The 16333-nt window shown below is 42.3% G+C and overlaps 1 protein-coding gene across 2 annotated transcripts in view; it reads left to right on the top strand.

Annotated features, from left to right (window-relative positions):
* Positions 1-6325: 6325 nt before the first annotated feature.
* The window catches only part of LOC122969699 (ephrin type-A receptor 7-like), a 154523-nt gene continuing 144515 nt past the window's right edge, over positions 6326-16333 (top strand). Inside the window, exon 1 of one of the 2 annotated variants that reach the window (XM_044335621.1) lies at positions 6326-6688. In XM_044335621.1, coding sequence (XP_044191556.1) covers positions 6610-6688 — 79 coding nt within the window. In that variant the 5' untranslated portion in view covers positions 6326-6609. The remainder of the gene's footprint in view (positions 6689-16333) is intronic. The other variant, XM_044335620.1, reaches the window with a different exon arrangement.

Genomic DNA, 16333 nt, shown 5'->3' with positions numbered 1-16333 from the left:
TTGTTCCATTTTCCGGGCTGTCTGAAGTCGGCTCTAAAAATTGGAAACAGTGGCGTTCCCTAATCTCCCATCACCTGCACAGAGTGTATTCGTGGTCTGATAAACCACCCTGCAACCCTGAACTACCACACACACACACACACACACACACACACACACACACACACACACATACATACAGATTTAAATATAAAAGGATCATCCTGCTAAAGAGGAACAGACACACACACCGCTCTGTACGAACTAAGGCCGTTTGTGTAAACTGTATAATTGAACTTTATCTGAAGTCACGATAGGTTCGTACTATCTGTGTTGATATTTAAAAATACTGGCGCAGTAGCAGTGGTGGCTGGAATAACAATCCTTTGGAAAAGCGATATCGGATTCAGTTCCTGCCGAGTGAGTCGCCTCAGAACCGGCATGCTGTGGTTGAGAAAATGAGGCTGCCGGGCAGATGTCATATCCGGGAATGTGTCGGTGAGCAGTAGATCACACTGTATATTCCTGATTACTTAGTCATGGGCCTTATCTGCAAACTGCCACATGTCTACTTGACAGTTGGCTTGGCCCTGCATTTACTGTGTCCTCCTTTCTACCTCAACATCTCTCTCTTTTTCTTTCTCTCTTTAAGTCCTGCGTATATATTTACATTTTTTTTTCTGCACCATCTCTTTTATGGTGTCCATCTGCAACTCTTTTCTCTCTTACTTATATCTCTCTTGTCACCCTCTGGTAGCAAAATAAAAGATGCATTTCATAGCGGAAAGATATCAAAGTTTGTTATTAAGAGCAGAGTATGTTAATCTTTTCTGCCAAAAGCAATCCAATACTTTGTAGTGTCACTTCATACAAACTATGACTTGGACTTTCAAATTTCTTGCCCCCATAATTTCAGAAGATTGGAAGCAAGAATGGTGTAAGTGAGATGTTGTTTGTGACTAGCATTAGAAATTGAACCCCGCTGTGCTTCCTTGTAATTCCAATTGCTTAAGTGCTCTGCCAAAAATGTCAGGTCAGAGGCAAAAACACAAAAAAACTCATCTGGAAACAGCCCACGTCAAAAGCAACATCACCTCAATTACACGAGATTCTTTATTTTTTGGCCACAGTGTCCGTGAGTAGTGTTATCTGCTAATTGAAGAGTTTAATTCCAAAGTGAGATATGCTCCATTTGAACAAAGTGTCTAGTCTTAGTGAATTAATTTCATCAAACCAAAACCAAAATCCCAAGAAAAGGATTTGTGGGTAAATTAAGCCGTTAAATCATCAATCAGATCCGGAAATGAATATTAGATTGGATACTCGTTTTAACTAAACTTTCTGGCTGACATTCAGTCCACGTCGTGTCCTGATTCTGAACCCAGCTGTTTCGTATGACCTTGATGACACCACAGACTCTTGTTCCTGGAACTAATTGCAACACAAGGACTCATTAGGCAATGACAGTCATCCTCCCATGGGCTGTTTTACCCGTTTTTCCCAGTACGTACTGCCCGGATACCAGTGTGACCTGCTTCTCAAATTAGATAAACGTAAAGAAAAGTTAGTCTACAGCTTCCCGGCAAACTCTATGACTCCCTCCGTTATCATTTTCGCACCACATGTGATGCCCCTAACAATTATTTAAAAGTCTGATTTACAGTCAAACCACACGTAAAGGTTATTATCTCATTTGCATTAATAAAAGAAAAGTAAGATTGTAATAAATCCAACAACAAATCACAGGCTATTATAGAAATACTAATGACGGCAATAAAAACAATCCGTCCAGTGATATTGTTAGAGCATATCTATAATCTAATTCATTATGAAATGTTGGTGTGATTAACGCCTAGCAGCTAATCATCTCATAAAAGGGAGTGACGATTCTCTGCACACCCGTCTGAATAAAGCAAAGAATGACGCCTGCTCCCCGGTGCCCATTTAAAACACTCTGTATCTATTATTGCCACCACTGCTGTGCGTGTGGGTGTGGGGATCTGTATGTGTGTGTGTGTTAACACGACACATCCTTGTATGTGTGTGTAAATGTACTGTATATGTGTGTAGGCGTATATCTCTTTCAAAGACACATTAACACCTTTTCACTTGGCAGCGTTTACAGGGTCCTGTCTTGGGAATAACACAGCTATGGTACAATACATCTGGGACTTGTAGCCTACTGTTATCAAACACCCGCTCACTCCACCACCTCCCTCCATTGCCCCATTTCCTTTCCTTTCCTTTCCTTTCCTTTCCTTTCCTTTCCTTTCCTTTCCTTTCTTCCTTTCCTCTCCTCTGAGCCCCTTTCACTCTTCCTACGCTTCTCTTAAATCCCAAAGGGTGTCAAAAGATTACTGTGACATTATGCAGGAGGAGGAGGAGGAGAAGGAGGGGGGGACAGAAGGGATGAGACCGCTCACCCTCCTAATTGTGACTTACAATGTGTCGACACTAATCTGGCTAAATCTGGAAATACATCTTTCTCTCACCATTTTGGCCTTTCCATCCCCACCGAAACAGATGTTTTTCACAAAGGAAAATCGTCTCCACATTAAATGAATATGAAAACAGCAGCCTCATATTTTAGTGTGAGTTTTGGAAAAGGATGACGTAAGCCGGCTCAAACACAATATTGGCTGTGTAGCAGCAAAGTGAAATTCCTGTCCTGTCCTGTCTGTTTTTCAGACCAAAAAGGAAGAAGAAGAATGTGTTTTTTTCAGTTTCAGTGTGAATGGAAAATGCTGGTGTGGATGCACATCATTTTCAAAAGTAAACAGTGTTTAGCTAGCAGCCAGCATCACACTCAGCTGGTTTAGTGTGGATGTAGTCTTAAACATAACCTTTAACATTCACACTTGAGGGATCGAGAGCACAATTACACACCCGTATTCATACATACAAGCACACGCTCATATACCTCTTCTCCCATTATCTCTTTGTTCCCCCCTTGTTCTGTGTGGATGACTGGGGAAATGACCAGAGAACGGAAAAGGTCAAGTGACTCCGCTCCCTCTTCTCCTCCTCCTCCTCCTCCTCCTCCTCACCTCTTTTCTCTCATGTGTGTGTGTGTGTGTGTGTGAGGAGGAGCAGAGAGAGGGAGGGGCCGGTAGAGCGCATCAGCATGAAATTGTCACATGATAATGAACCTGCGGAACTGAGCCGCGTTTACATGCATGTGTATGTGTGTGAAGCGTGTGCCGGGATTGACATCTATTTACTGCTTCGACGCCTCTCCCCTCCGTATGCTATCAGGCTGTGATTTACATTTAGTTTTATTTGCCTTGGTCATTGTGTTCGTGATCAATAATGCAAGCGCACCGGCCAGGGGGTGGGGAGCGTTGCTGCAGATTGAGTCGTGGTGTGTGGGCATGTGTTGACAGAAGCTAAAAGGGAAAAATACTGTATGTATGATGTAGAGAGTAATAAAATGGAATGGAGCGTGACCTTTTCTTAAACACTTAACGCTGTAAATGCATTATTCTTATTGTTAACAAATCCTATGAAAATACCAAAACCAACAATGAACTGATTCTGACAATTTAGCCAAAGCCTGATAGCTTATTCCTCTGTGCCATAGACCTCCATTGTTTTACTAAAACAGCATCAGTAACCAACACTGTTGCACTGGGTAATATATTGCTTCATTACAATGAATGTGGATATGGTGGTTTACTTTGAGTCAATCCCAAAAAACACTGCACTGCCAAAAAATACTCTCTAGTGGGTGTTAATCCGCAGTTGAAAATAGTCCCTGGCACATGCACTTTTTTGCCCCTTGTTAAAAACCGCAGTCCCTAGCTGTTTTAGAAAACTATGGATTCTTTTTTAAGAAATAAAGTCTTTAAATGCATTAATCTCAAACTGGACTTCCTGGATCATATTTCCTTGTCCCACTGTGAAAGAACCAACCAGCGCAGTCTACTGTGTCGTTTTAACAGGGACTTTCCCTGGGATCTGTTATAAAATATAAATATTTCCTCTAACTGAAAGAATTCAAATACCAACATGCAAATGAAATGAAAAACATACTAAAAGTCACATCACATTATAAAATTAGGTTTTCAAATTTGGCATAGGTGGAAGCGGCAGATACGTGATGTTACAGTTAGAGCATAAAAGAGACTGTTGTGTGCTTGTAATGGACTGCGAGGGGAGAGACAGAGTGAACGAGTGTGGCTGTTGGCCTCTGTCCTTGATGAGTAATGACCACAGAGGAGGACAGATGATCATGTTCATCAGCTCCCAGAACTAAGGCTACCAGCCCCCCTGCTGGGGAGGATCAGTCAGGCTGATGGCCCATAATCTGTGTGTGAGTGTGTGTGTTTATGTGTGTGTGTGTGTGGTTGAGGCATAGAGAGAGCAGGAATGCAGTGGGGGCTGGGTGACAACCGTGGTAATGAGTCTTACCGTTGATTATGGAGCAAAAGGGGAGGGGGGGGGGGGGGCAGTGTACAGTATGTATGTGTGTGCGTGCATACCACTGCACGGAGGGGGTGAGTGTACGGTATTAAAAGTACTCATTACATTTATCACGGAGCTGTTTTATGTCCGGCAGTTGCAGGGCTTGCTTAAGGGGAAAATTAGGTGTGCTGACTAGCCTTTTCATTAGCATGTCATTAAAGTTTGAAAAGTAGCTAAATGTAGCTTAAAAAAAGGGGGATAATTTCATACAGTAAACAGACTGATGAATGTTCTTTAACTTTTTTGAGGACAGAATTCCACATCACTGGGTCATTGTAATTTGCAGAGCCACTCGAATTGCTCTTTAAAAGAAAGAATAAGAACATATTCATGAATTATACATCATTTACTTAAAATAACTGCTTATGTACTCAACCTTATTTTCAATGTTCTTGACAATCTGAGCTTCTGAGTGACTCATGTGTTGATGATTTGTTAAAAAGATGGATATGTAGTGAACCGAGCTCTTTGAATCTCTTGCGCCCATCTCCTTCCAGCACCTAGAAAAGACTATTGATTTGAGATTCAACCTGTGTTCACATCACTAGTTTTCTCTTTGCAAAAAAAAACCTATCTCGCTTGTCAATCAGCAACGAACTGTATTGCTTTCCAAGCTAAACTGTGAGAATGATCAATTCAGGGCAAAGTGTGTGTATGCGTGTGTGCACTTTCACACACACACACACACACATATACACACAGAGCGTGCAGCTATACGATGGTGAGAGATGGAGAGAGGGACTTTTAAGTATAGCCTGTGTGTTACAGTGATGCAAACCCTTGAAACAGCATTTTCCATGTTTCAAATCATTGTGCTCTCCTGACTCTGAAGATGTGCAAACAAACCCAGAGGAAAACCACAATATTTGCTCGGTAGAGAACGCTATGAACATGTCTCCTTGCTTTAAGTAGCATCAAATCAATAGTCCCCCCCCAAGAAAGGAAGTGATTTCCATTATATAAATTATCTCAAGTGTATTTGCAAACTTTGTGTAAAAAGAGTAAAAAAGAGTATGTTATGTCCATTAAATGGTGTCTTAACGTAGGTGTTGGGTGGGATTTTTGCCTGTGGAGACTCTTCCAGGGCTTCTATGTTATCAAGGGAAGAGATTTGGGGCAGCTGACAAATTTGGTTACATAAATTTGAGATTTTCATTTGAGTTTTGGTATGTAGTAGTATTTTATTTAATATAGTACTGCGCCTGTGATGACAAGGAAAGATATATCTTAGGGATTTTTTTAAAATTTTTTTATAGCCACTATGTGTCAGATTTGAGCGTCTTCTCAAATTATTGTGACGGCTATGTTTCTGTTTGTAGAAAAAAAATTGGTGCAGTCTATGTCCTGCTTTTAGCCCATTTATCTCAATGTCCCTGGGTTGGATCCATGTGGGGTAGTGATCTATCACTGTGTCATTTTTTTCCTATATTATCACTGGAGTGTGCCAAAGTTTTTGTAATTCAGTGGTTGTAAAGTCAAAATCTTTTTTTTACCACATACATTTCAGCTAAACTCACACATTATTGAAGAGTTTGTCTTAATGATGGAAAATAAGCTTTTTCTGTGTTTAAACACAGGCCTGTTTTACTGCATTAAACTAATTATTTTGGTCATAGTCCAGAGTTGTTTCTTGTATTAAAAGACCTGTCAGCTGACATGAGAGATAGCAGGGTGAAGTGACCCTTTTGTAACATTTAAATCACAGACTGTGACCACCTAATTGAAATGATAACACTAAATTGAAGACCATCTGCAACCCCCCCTTTAGGACCCCTAAAACCAAAAACCTGTATGTGATCATTAAACACATACAAGACTCTCACCAAATCCATGGACATCTCAACGTCTGGAAAGAAGCAATACTGCACGGTTGACTCAACTGTTGTGGAAACACCTGGCGCGGAGATTTCAGGTTGCAGTTCCTCGATAGGTCGACCTTCCTGTACCCTCGACTCCACAACCCACTTCATTGCGCCCGCTCGGTGTCAATCTCCTCGACAAAACCCTCCCCCGAGATATCAAATAGGCCGTGTGGCTCTCTGACTACTGCACTACTTGCCCAGACGGCATCTGCTCCATTCAAACACTGAGTGCGTCTCGGCTGCGGTGCGTTGCGCGCAGGCTGGAGAGAGATGACAAGAGCCCCGCGGAACTGGCCAGACAAACATGGATCTCCGTAAAACGCTGATTTCGGTGCTTTGGATATTATTGCTGAACCTCGTGGAAGACTGTCAAGGCGAGGAAGGTATGTGGAAAATGTTTGTTTTGGCTCCGTTGTTTCCAAACTGGTCGCCGCAGCAGCAGGCAGTGTTGACCGACAGTCGCATGTCCGCGGCGGAGATAGTTTGGCATTTGCGCTTGTCCTGTGATGGGGAGCAGGTGCATCCAATTAGTGTGGGGGCATCTTAGTGGAGTTAAAACGAACCTAAAATATTTATTTGCACAAATTGCACATGAAAAAAGAAGATCTTTTTGCCTCATAACGGAGAGACTCGTTTCAAGAAGCTTGACTATGACAGATTTACGCATTTGTGCTCTGTGAACTCGAAGCGTTTTCAACGAATAACATCAAAATGCGAACAAATATGAGTTTGTGAGGTGATAAGTCACTCAGTTGGTTGTAATTTCAAAAAAGATGAACATGACACTTTGGTACAAGAGCTTATTGAAAACAAAAAATAATATTATTAGCAGCCTTGTAGATTGTGAGCTAAATAACTGATTTTGTCCCAAAGACATAAACTGAACTCTTACATTTCTAACATTTCTAATATCATACAGGAGGAGATACAGGCTGCTTCAGCATCCGGTTTCTCATTTGTTCAGAAGGAAAAAAAAGTCAGTTTTGTTTTGGCAAAAGAAAATCCCCAGTCTATTGTCACAAAGATATGAATTGTGCTGTGGGCTTTTGTCACGGCATCTTTGTGCAACTGGTTTCTTTGTCTTTTCATACTCCAACAGTCACTGATGCTGTGGCACGGACGACAGGACTCATTATAGACTGATGCCTTACTGCTTATCCCGCTGCATGCAGCTCTCCTCCGTTTTTTTTTTAGCCTCAGTTATTCTCTGATCAGTATTTCCTCCATCAGTTTTTTAAAATAGTTTTCAACAGTAGGGCAACAATAGTGTCAGTTCCTCTCTTTGTCTTTCCATCAGCATTAAACAGAGGGTCAAAACTGGAATGCAGGGGAAACAATGTACAATTCACTGAGTGTTTTATCAAGATTTAATACTGATGTGGGATTGGGATTCGGATAGCTGGCTCTGTTAATTGCCCTTGTGCATCTGCACTGAAGTGTGTGAGGGAGCTAGGAAGGTACTGCTGTGGTCCAGCAATTTACCGGCAGCCTGGCTGATTGCCAGAGATAAATACTTTCTGTACCCACAAGTTAGCCGCGATATCGTAAACCTATAGTTTTTCTGTAAGTTGTATCAGTTAAAACAGGGTGCTGATTGAATGTGTGTGTTTCTGACCGGCTGGCTTAGGTGAAGCCAGGGAAGTGACCCTAATCAGTTCTGAGATTGCGAAGTGGAAAAGAACATCATGGCTTCAGACCCCCAGGCTCTTTCTAAAGAGGGTCTTTACTGGCAAGGCATAGCTGAGTGGATTTTGGCTACACACACACGCGCATGTGCATACAAACACACTCCTTTATCAATCTCAGCCTCACTTATATGTATATATATGTATACTTATACGTATACAGTAACCTATATATGCTCCAGAAAAGTACATTTGACACACTTTACACACATCACAGCCATACATCATTGACACACATTAATGCACAACTGGCACACACGCAACTCAGGGTCAAATGCACCCACTCACTTGACATGTACATGTTGCACTTGCATGCAAGCCTTCTCATGAAACATACGCATTAGTGCACACATGCGTGGTGTGACAATTTCTGGTACTGAAGGGCCCTTTTGTGCACGGACATGTAGATACACATGAACACTTAGAGACACACACACATTTGTACTGTCTTGCATTCACACACACACACACACGCTTCCTCTCCAGCATTGGATGCCACACTCGCAGACTCATTGCCAGATTGATTTGATTCCCTGGAATGCTGGATAGCCGGATTTGGATGCTAGCTTTTGTTTAATTGATGTTGTGACAGCGATTAATTGCTGTGAAAGCAATGTGCTCCTGAAGGCTGGTATTGGCAGCAATTCCTCTTGCTGTTCATAAGGATTTGGGAGATAGAAAAAACACTGGAGAGAATTTTTTCTTTCTTTTTTTTTTTTTTTTTACTTATAATTGCCATTATATCCATATTAAATGAAGTAATTTACCTACCTGTCTACTGTGTTCTATTAGAGGGAGAAACTCTGCCATTAGCGCTACATTTCAACAGAGGAAATGTGTGTACATAAAGCAGAAGTCTTCCCTGTATAGGGATTTTGTTAAAGCCCTTTATTACGTTACAGTATTTATGTGGATCTTTGATCATCATTCATGAATTTTCTCTTTTCTAATCTGTCCTTGAGCATATTTAAATCATTTTAGAACCTCTTATTCATAGTTTTACATGCTTATTTCATTTCTTCTCATGTGCCAACAGCATTTTCCCGTGTTGCTTCTATGTGAGGCTCCATGTTGTTAGTTCTTCCTTACTTTTGGGCTCTACTCTTGTCTGCCTCCTGTTTTCCTTTGTTCTTCCCTTCTGTCCTCTCATATGTCATCCTCTTCTTCTTCTTCCTCTCCTCTATACCCCCTCCTTTCTCTCCCTCTCCTCCCTTCCTGAACATGCTCTCTCTCTCGCATCTCGAGCTGACTTAGCAAACACTAATATGACCGGGGGCTCCTCACAGGCAGAGCCGGGTGTCCACCATCCCACACCAGCGCCTTACACACAGTGAATTTAGCCACTCCCCTCCCTTCAGGCCGCTTTTCTCATTCCCCGCGCCTCACCGCTAACACACCTTGGCATCTCATCGGGATCTCATTTACTTCCCCTCTTCTCCGTCTCGCTCTCCCTCCTTCCCTCCCTCTGCATTCATCCATTCTGCAGCAAGCCGAGAGAGTGAGAGAGGGCACAAGCCAGGTAGAGAACAATAGAAGCAGAGTGAGTGAGAGGATCGGAGTGATTGAGAGCGTGAGGAAAAGAGTCTCAGAAAACTGCAGCGTAACCTGTGGGTCTATCCTGTTTGTGCAGCCATACTTTTGTTCGATGCCTCGCCGTGTCAGAATGACCTGGGTGACTTGACTGCACTATGTTCTTTCAAGCATGAAGTCTATTGTTTACCTGCTGCCTTATTATGCTGGTGTGCTGCCCGAGCTCCTCATGTCATGTGTCATTTCAAATTCGCAGGTGATATTTCCCAATATGATGCTTTGGGATGCTGCGACAGGGATAGTTTGATAGTTTGGGATTAAGTCACATTATTTATACATACTTAAGATGGCAATGTATCACAAGCAAAAGCTGAAACACTTTTGCAGTTGCATCTTTGCCTAAGTTTGCACTGCTTATAGTAATTTCCTTCCGTTTGTGTCTTTTTATTTACTTAAATTTCACTTTGTGTTTGGTCTGAATACACCTTAACAGCTACAGTTAACATTTTAGGACCCAAAAGTCAGTATATCTCAGGATCCGCTGCATCGACTTTGACCTTTCTGTTTTAAAATTTGTCTCTTGCAAGCCTCCCAACTTTGTGGAAGTGTAGTACTAAATTCCTGGAGTGTCCCTTTAAGGCAGAGGCAGACTTTAAATTAAAGGCTCATCATAGCAGGGCCACTGCCTACTCAACTGTTATTATTATTACTATAACTCCAATGACATCCCATTTATTTGGAACATCTGCTCTATTTAGATTTGATTTGATTGTCTTTACTGTTGACTTGAAGTTAATTAAAGTGACTAGCCATTATTAAACTCTATTTATATGATATACTATTAGTGAATCTTATAATTAGTACTTATAAGTGCTGTGATTGATTAATATTGGGTTTACTGGCAGTTGCCAGACTGGAAGAGGAGTATAGCACACCATCCTCCCAGGCATCAATTGGGACTAATTGTCTGTGATTGATGCAGGGTCATTTCTGCTCTGCTGCCACTGCCGGGCCCAATGCACTGGTCCGTCTTTGGCTGGCAAGGACAGCCTTGGACCTCTGTTTGTGTGTGTGTGTGTGTGTGTGTGTGTCTGTCTGTCTTGTATCAGATGACTGTGACCTCCGTGAGTATGAAAGGTCAGAGCGATTTGTGAAGATGACAGGCGTAGTGCTGCGACATTTTCTTGTCGATGCCTCAGGGACGGGAGGAAGGAAGGGTTACAGGTGTGGAGGGAGGGAGGCGGAGGATGAGGACACTCATCCAAAAAATGATGCATTACAAACAGAAATAATGGGAGGAGAGGTGTGTCAGGTCGAAGAGCGAGGGAAGAGGGACGCTGAGTTGGAGCGAAACGAGGAACATGGATGAGGGAGTGACAGAAAGAAAATTGGAGGGGAATAAAGGCGAGGGGGAGGGAGGAAGTGATGAGGGAATTGTAAGCTGCCACCACTTCTTTGTTTCACAGCTCTTGTATGTTACATGTAATCAAACAGACCCAGGGTTCCTATAACAAGTCAATGCAGCAGCTCAGCCAGATCCTTATTTACCTCCCACTCACTGGAACACATTGACTGAGACTGATAGACTGATGAATTGTGTGTCTAAGAGAGAGTATGCGTGTCTATTGGATCCCAATAGGGTCACCTGATTTCCTTTGTTCAGGGTAAGAACACTACTACAGCATCAGGGCTATTCTGCTTGGATCGGCAAGAATGAGCCATCGGAAAAAGAGATGGGAGTGTGTGTGCAAGTGTATAGGAATGATGGAGGGGAGGGGGAAAGAGTAGTCTTTGTGTGTGTGTGTGTGTGTGTGTGTGTGTGTGTGTGTGTGTTTGTGCACATGTGGGAGGAAAGCTGGGGAGGGGGGGGGGTTTAGCAGGTGTTTCAGCCATATTGGACAGTAAGGAAGGGGCTCTGTGTAGCTGCCTGTGATAGATGAAGGAACTGCGGATGGACTGCGCATTTGGATTCTCATTTCATTGATGAATGTATGCTGAAACATCTCCTTCAGTTGGCGTCTGTGTGTATGTGAGTGCGACACTTGCTTACATTCACTTGCATCTATATTTCCATCTAAGAATGTGAAAGAAATTTTCTACTTTTTATTCTTTTGCCTTTTAATTTTTAGACTGCTGTCTTTATGCATTATTCAAGCCTACTGAGAAGCATCCTTACAATGTGCAGCTTAAGGAAGAGTTAAAGGAAAATTCAAATTTGCACTCTGTTGTAGAGATCTGGGGAAACAAAAACATGGGATGTACATATTGGATCCTCCTATGGCTTTCCAAATTATGATCTTAAAGGGGACATATCATGCTTTTTGTGATGTCTATATTAAACATGGTCAAAGTGCCAAAACTTGGTGAACATATGTAAAAATACTCCCTGCAAGTCAAAAGCCAGGGCTTCAGCTTGCTCTGAACGCTTTGTTTGCAAAGTTTCCTCTACTTACTCCTGTATGTTTGTGCATGCCCACGAACGGCCATCTGTTCTGTAGTCCTTGTTGCTAAGGTTGTTTGCGTTGTCCACTCGCATATTTCGGATTGGATTCAAAAAAGTTTGGATGTATTTGAGTTTTTTTTGTTTACATAGACTCTGGAAGCTGGCCAGAGTGGTGGTGGACTGGTCGGAGTGGGCTCATCAGGAGGCAGGCCTTAAAGAAGAGTTAAAAAGACCTGTTACAGACGGAGGCTGAACTGGCCTTTTTCCATTGGTATTTTGGTCACACCCAGTCAAACCATGCTGCGTTGATTTGCACTTCTATTATCAGTTTAAATGTGCTGAGTTGCGCCGAGTCATGCCCAAGCCCGACTCAAACCGAGTCAAGCCAAGCCGGCACCAGTGTATGGAAAAGGGCTAATAGGCTGCATAAAAGACCGGTATAAGATAAATAAGGAGTTTCGAACTGTCAGTCATGCAAAGATACTCCAGTAGAACCCCAGAATAAAAATATAGACCTTGAAATGTGCATGATACGTTACCTTTAACATGAATCATTTAAAATGCTTGTCCCTGATTCTGACTGACAGTGAATAAAGAAAGTAGCCTCCTGGCATGGCCATCATGGCAAACCACATAGGGATCTACATAGGGGTCAACTTGCAGGACAGTATAAACTCACATATAAACAGTGAGGAACAGCTTTGGGACGCTGAAAGTCATAAATATGTTTACTCATACAAGATGGAGAGCAAACAGGATCATCTCACATTGCATATGTGAAGAGTAGAGGAGAGAAGTCTTAAAACCCACAATGAAACATCAACCAGAGCTACTTTAGCAAATGCACGTGTGCTTTCACGCCAGAGCCTTATGTAAACCCCTCAAGAGCCTGTTCTCTAAAGGTTCTTCAAAGGTTATATGCAAAATAGTAATAAATTTTACTGAAATAAATAAAAAAATTAAAAATGTCTCCCACCACCCACAGCATGTGAGAGTTAAGACATATATCTGCCTGATTTTTATACGGATGCCTCAAACACATTATTCATCTTTGCTGCTTTTGTTGGGATACTAATGGATTAGAGGAGTTTTTGTTGGCAGGCTTTTCAGTCCTGAGGTGTCTAAAGTTGATAAATGTCATTGGTGTGTGTTTGTGCCGGGCTGTAGCGGTGCTCTTGGCAGAAATTTCCACACTGGGTGTTTTGCATTGAGAGTAAACACTAACTGCATTAATGCAAGGTTTGATGTGGGTGGGCATTTTGGGAATTGAACTGACAACTTGGCGTAGCTGAGCCAGTCTGCCACCCTCACACTCCCCGCATTTCTTTTAATTTCCTTGTTTTTTCAGTAGTGAAAACAAAATCACCCACTCATTTAGGCTTTAGCATGGAAAAACAGATTTATCAAGGCAAGCGGGACTTCAAGCTTATAAGACTTTGCTCATGCCATCTGTAGTTAGACTTAAAGGAAATGTATGCTAAGTACACTTGAAATCTTATAAATATACCTGAAAACTTTAGTAGCACCTTTGTGACACTGTAGGTAAATTTGGCTCTCCAGATCCCACTTGACTTGGCCACTTTTTCTAATTTCTTTGTTTGACTTATCCTGGATCTGTTATTGCAAATGTCAGGTGCTGAATGACCTCTACAGTGAACTCAAGTTTGCTTGCAGTTACATCATTTTGACCAAGCACACTGCGTCACATCGGTTTCTTTTGAATCAGGGACAACTTTAAGGCTTTTGTGAAGAAAGGATAGGTGTGTGTGCGTGCGTGTGTGTGTGTAAAGGCAGTGTTCAACCACAGGTTAAATGTGTTGCCCTTCCTTTCAGATGTTGGCTTAGAGACCATCAGCCTCAATTGAGCCTGGTTTAGGCAGCGCCATCATACTGTCATGGAGGGTGACGGAGGTCCTGAAATGTACACAAAGATGTACACACACACACTTGTACGCACACATTCTCCTATAAAGGATAACAGACTGTGTAAACTGTGTCTTTGTTGAGACAATATGTTGAATCAAGAATTTGTGCAAAATGATGAACAATATTACGGATGAATTCTGAGATCAGTGCACAAAAAAAAACAACTATTGCGCCCTTTTCACCCTTTTCATTGTGTTTACATCAGTCTTAGTTACATGCTGTGTAGTGCACAAGGTCATCCAACATTGCTTTGTGCCTTTGGATTGGCTGCAGCTGAGGCAATGTTGTCCAGTGGCCCAGATACAGTTATGTAACAGTTATGTGAGCTGACAACAGTGGGCTCTCATTTTGTTAAAACATGAGGCGCAATCCTTTTGTGCCTGAACCAAACTGGCTATACACACTGTGCATGTTTTAAAGACAAGACATGGATTCATGGATTCATGCACATGCTCCCAATAGTCTTGCTCTCTTACTTTCTAACACATACGAACACACGTGGCATACTTGGAGACACCGTATACCTTCACACCTTCACCGCCATACTCCAATCTTCCCTCTCCCATGAGCCTGCCCTCTTCATCTTTGCTCTGTTGTGTCAGTGTCTGCCTCGTTGGCTCCGGCTGAGGCTGGCCGGCATGTGAAGGCGGCCTCTTAATGTGCTTTTCGTGTCCACTGGTCCTCCTCTGCCATGTCTGAACTGATGACACATGTTAGGAGAACTTGCTTTCTTTGTGTGTATGTGAGTGTGAGAGTGAGCGAGTGAGCAAGAGGTGGAGAAAACACCTTACATCAAACCTGCTGATGTATGTACATCTGTCTGCACTTTCTTCTTCGCACATGATTAAATGCTACATCATGCTTCTCCAATCACTCTTGCATTTCACATCTACCATCTCCAGCCCCGTCTAATATAGGAACTGTTAATGAAAGTTTAATTTTTATCACACATTCTGCTAAAGCATTTTCCAAAGTGGTGTTATGTAACATTTGTGCATTCAGATTGCAAAAAATGGCCCCTCACATGTACACATTTGTATTCACCTGCTACACACTAATCTTAAAAATATTGAATCTTTCTCCAAAGGCAGCCGTATGATATCTACAGCAATTGCATCTGTGGTAAGCAGGCCTGAGCTGAGTCAAGCTGCAGCACTTGTTCACATACTCAGACTCTTGAACACAGGCAGCTCTGCATCTGTGTGGTGAATTCATGCACACACAAAGTTCTGTGCATCTGAATGTCAAGCTGTTGAACAGCATTTCATCAACAAGCAGTATCATCAGAAAATCCAGCTGGGTAAATGATTCATAACCAAACCAAGGGATGTTGTCTATAGGAAGATGTGAACCTGGTAGCTTCAAACCAAAAAAAAAAGGGCTGACCATCATGTCTTGCCATTTGGAGACTCCCACAGTACATGAATGCACCACAGCACAACAAATGTCATGCCATAATCAGACAGCAGCCTGCAGCAGACTTTTCAAACCAAATGATATAAAGCTAGTCTTGTTTTTTTTTTTTTTTTAAGGATTTGCTGACTTTACGGAAACCTTAACCTACTGTTCTATTTAATGAGGTGTCTTTCTTGTCTTTTCTGTTACATATTTCTGTTCTGTTATGTGTATGTTTGTCCAAACTTATGTTAGTAGTCAATGGTGGATTATTGTAGCAAAAATCTATTTTGAGCCATAATCTGCCCACTTTAAGAGGTAAAATATTCAGCAGCATACATTATCCAAAGCTCAGACCGCTGAAGGAGATGTACACATATAATCCATAACATAAAAAAATAACGATTCACACATATACATCGGATGGATAGACACACACTGTTTTCTGCCCAGCGGTTTTGTGTCGTTCTTGTCTTTGCTTGTGATCCCTCCTTCCGTCTCTGCTCAGTGGTGGTAATGACCGTCATGTTGGAAATGTGTCCGGCTAGGCCTCGTAAACCATTACCCCCGTGCCTAGGAAACCCCATTAATCTTTCTGAGAGGCGTTTGACCTTTCAAACTCATTAACCACAGCCGGTGTGCAGACAGACACGAACGCATACACAAACTGCAGATGCGCTCTCTCTCTTTTTCTCCCGCGCACAAACAAACAGTGGTGCTTAGGCAAACTTGGCTCTACACACTCACACACACACACACACACAGGTGAGGTGTGAATGCACCGATGTGTGTCCAACTGCCAATATCGCCTTTACCAGCTTGCCATCTTAGCCACTCTCTCTCTCTCTCTCGCCTCTCCTCTCATGTCCTCTTCATCCCCTCGCCTCCTCACCGTGTGGGTTTGGTCAGTGACCTGGAAAATTGCCCGACCTTTTAATACGCATCTTCCTTGGTGATGAATAAATACATAAATCGCGTGGCTCCGGTTCAGTCAGTTTTATTATACCCCTCCCAACCCCCAGTTCTCCCTCCCGTACACCTCATCGCAC

This window comes from Thunnus albacares, chromosome 19, assembly GCF_914725855.1.
Source record: "Thunnus albacares chromosome 19, fThuAlb1.1, whole genome shotgun sequence".
In the NCBI taxonomy this organism is placed as follows: Eukaryota; Metazoa; Chordata; class Actinopteri; order Scombriformes; family Scombridae; genus Thunnus; species Thunnus albacares.
This window is presented reverse-complemented; position numbering and strand designations above follow the sequence as displayed.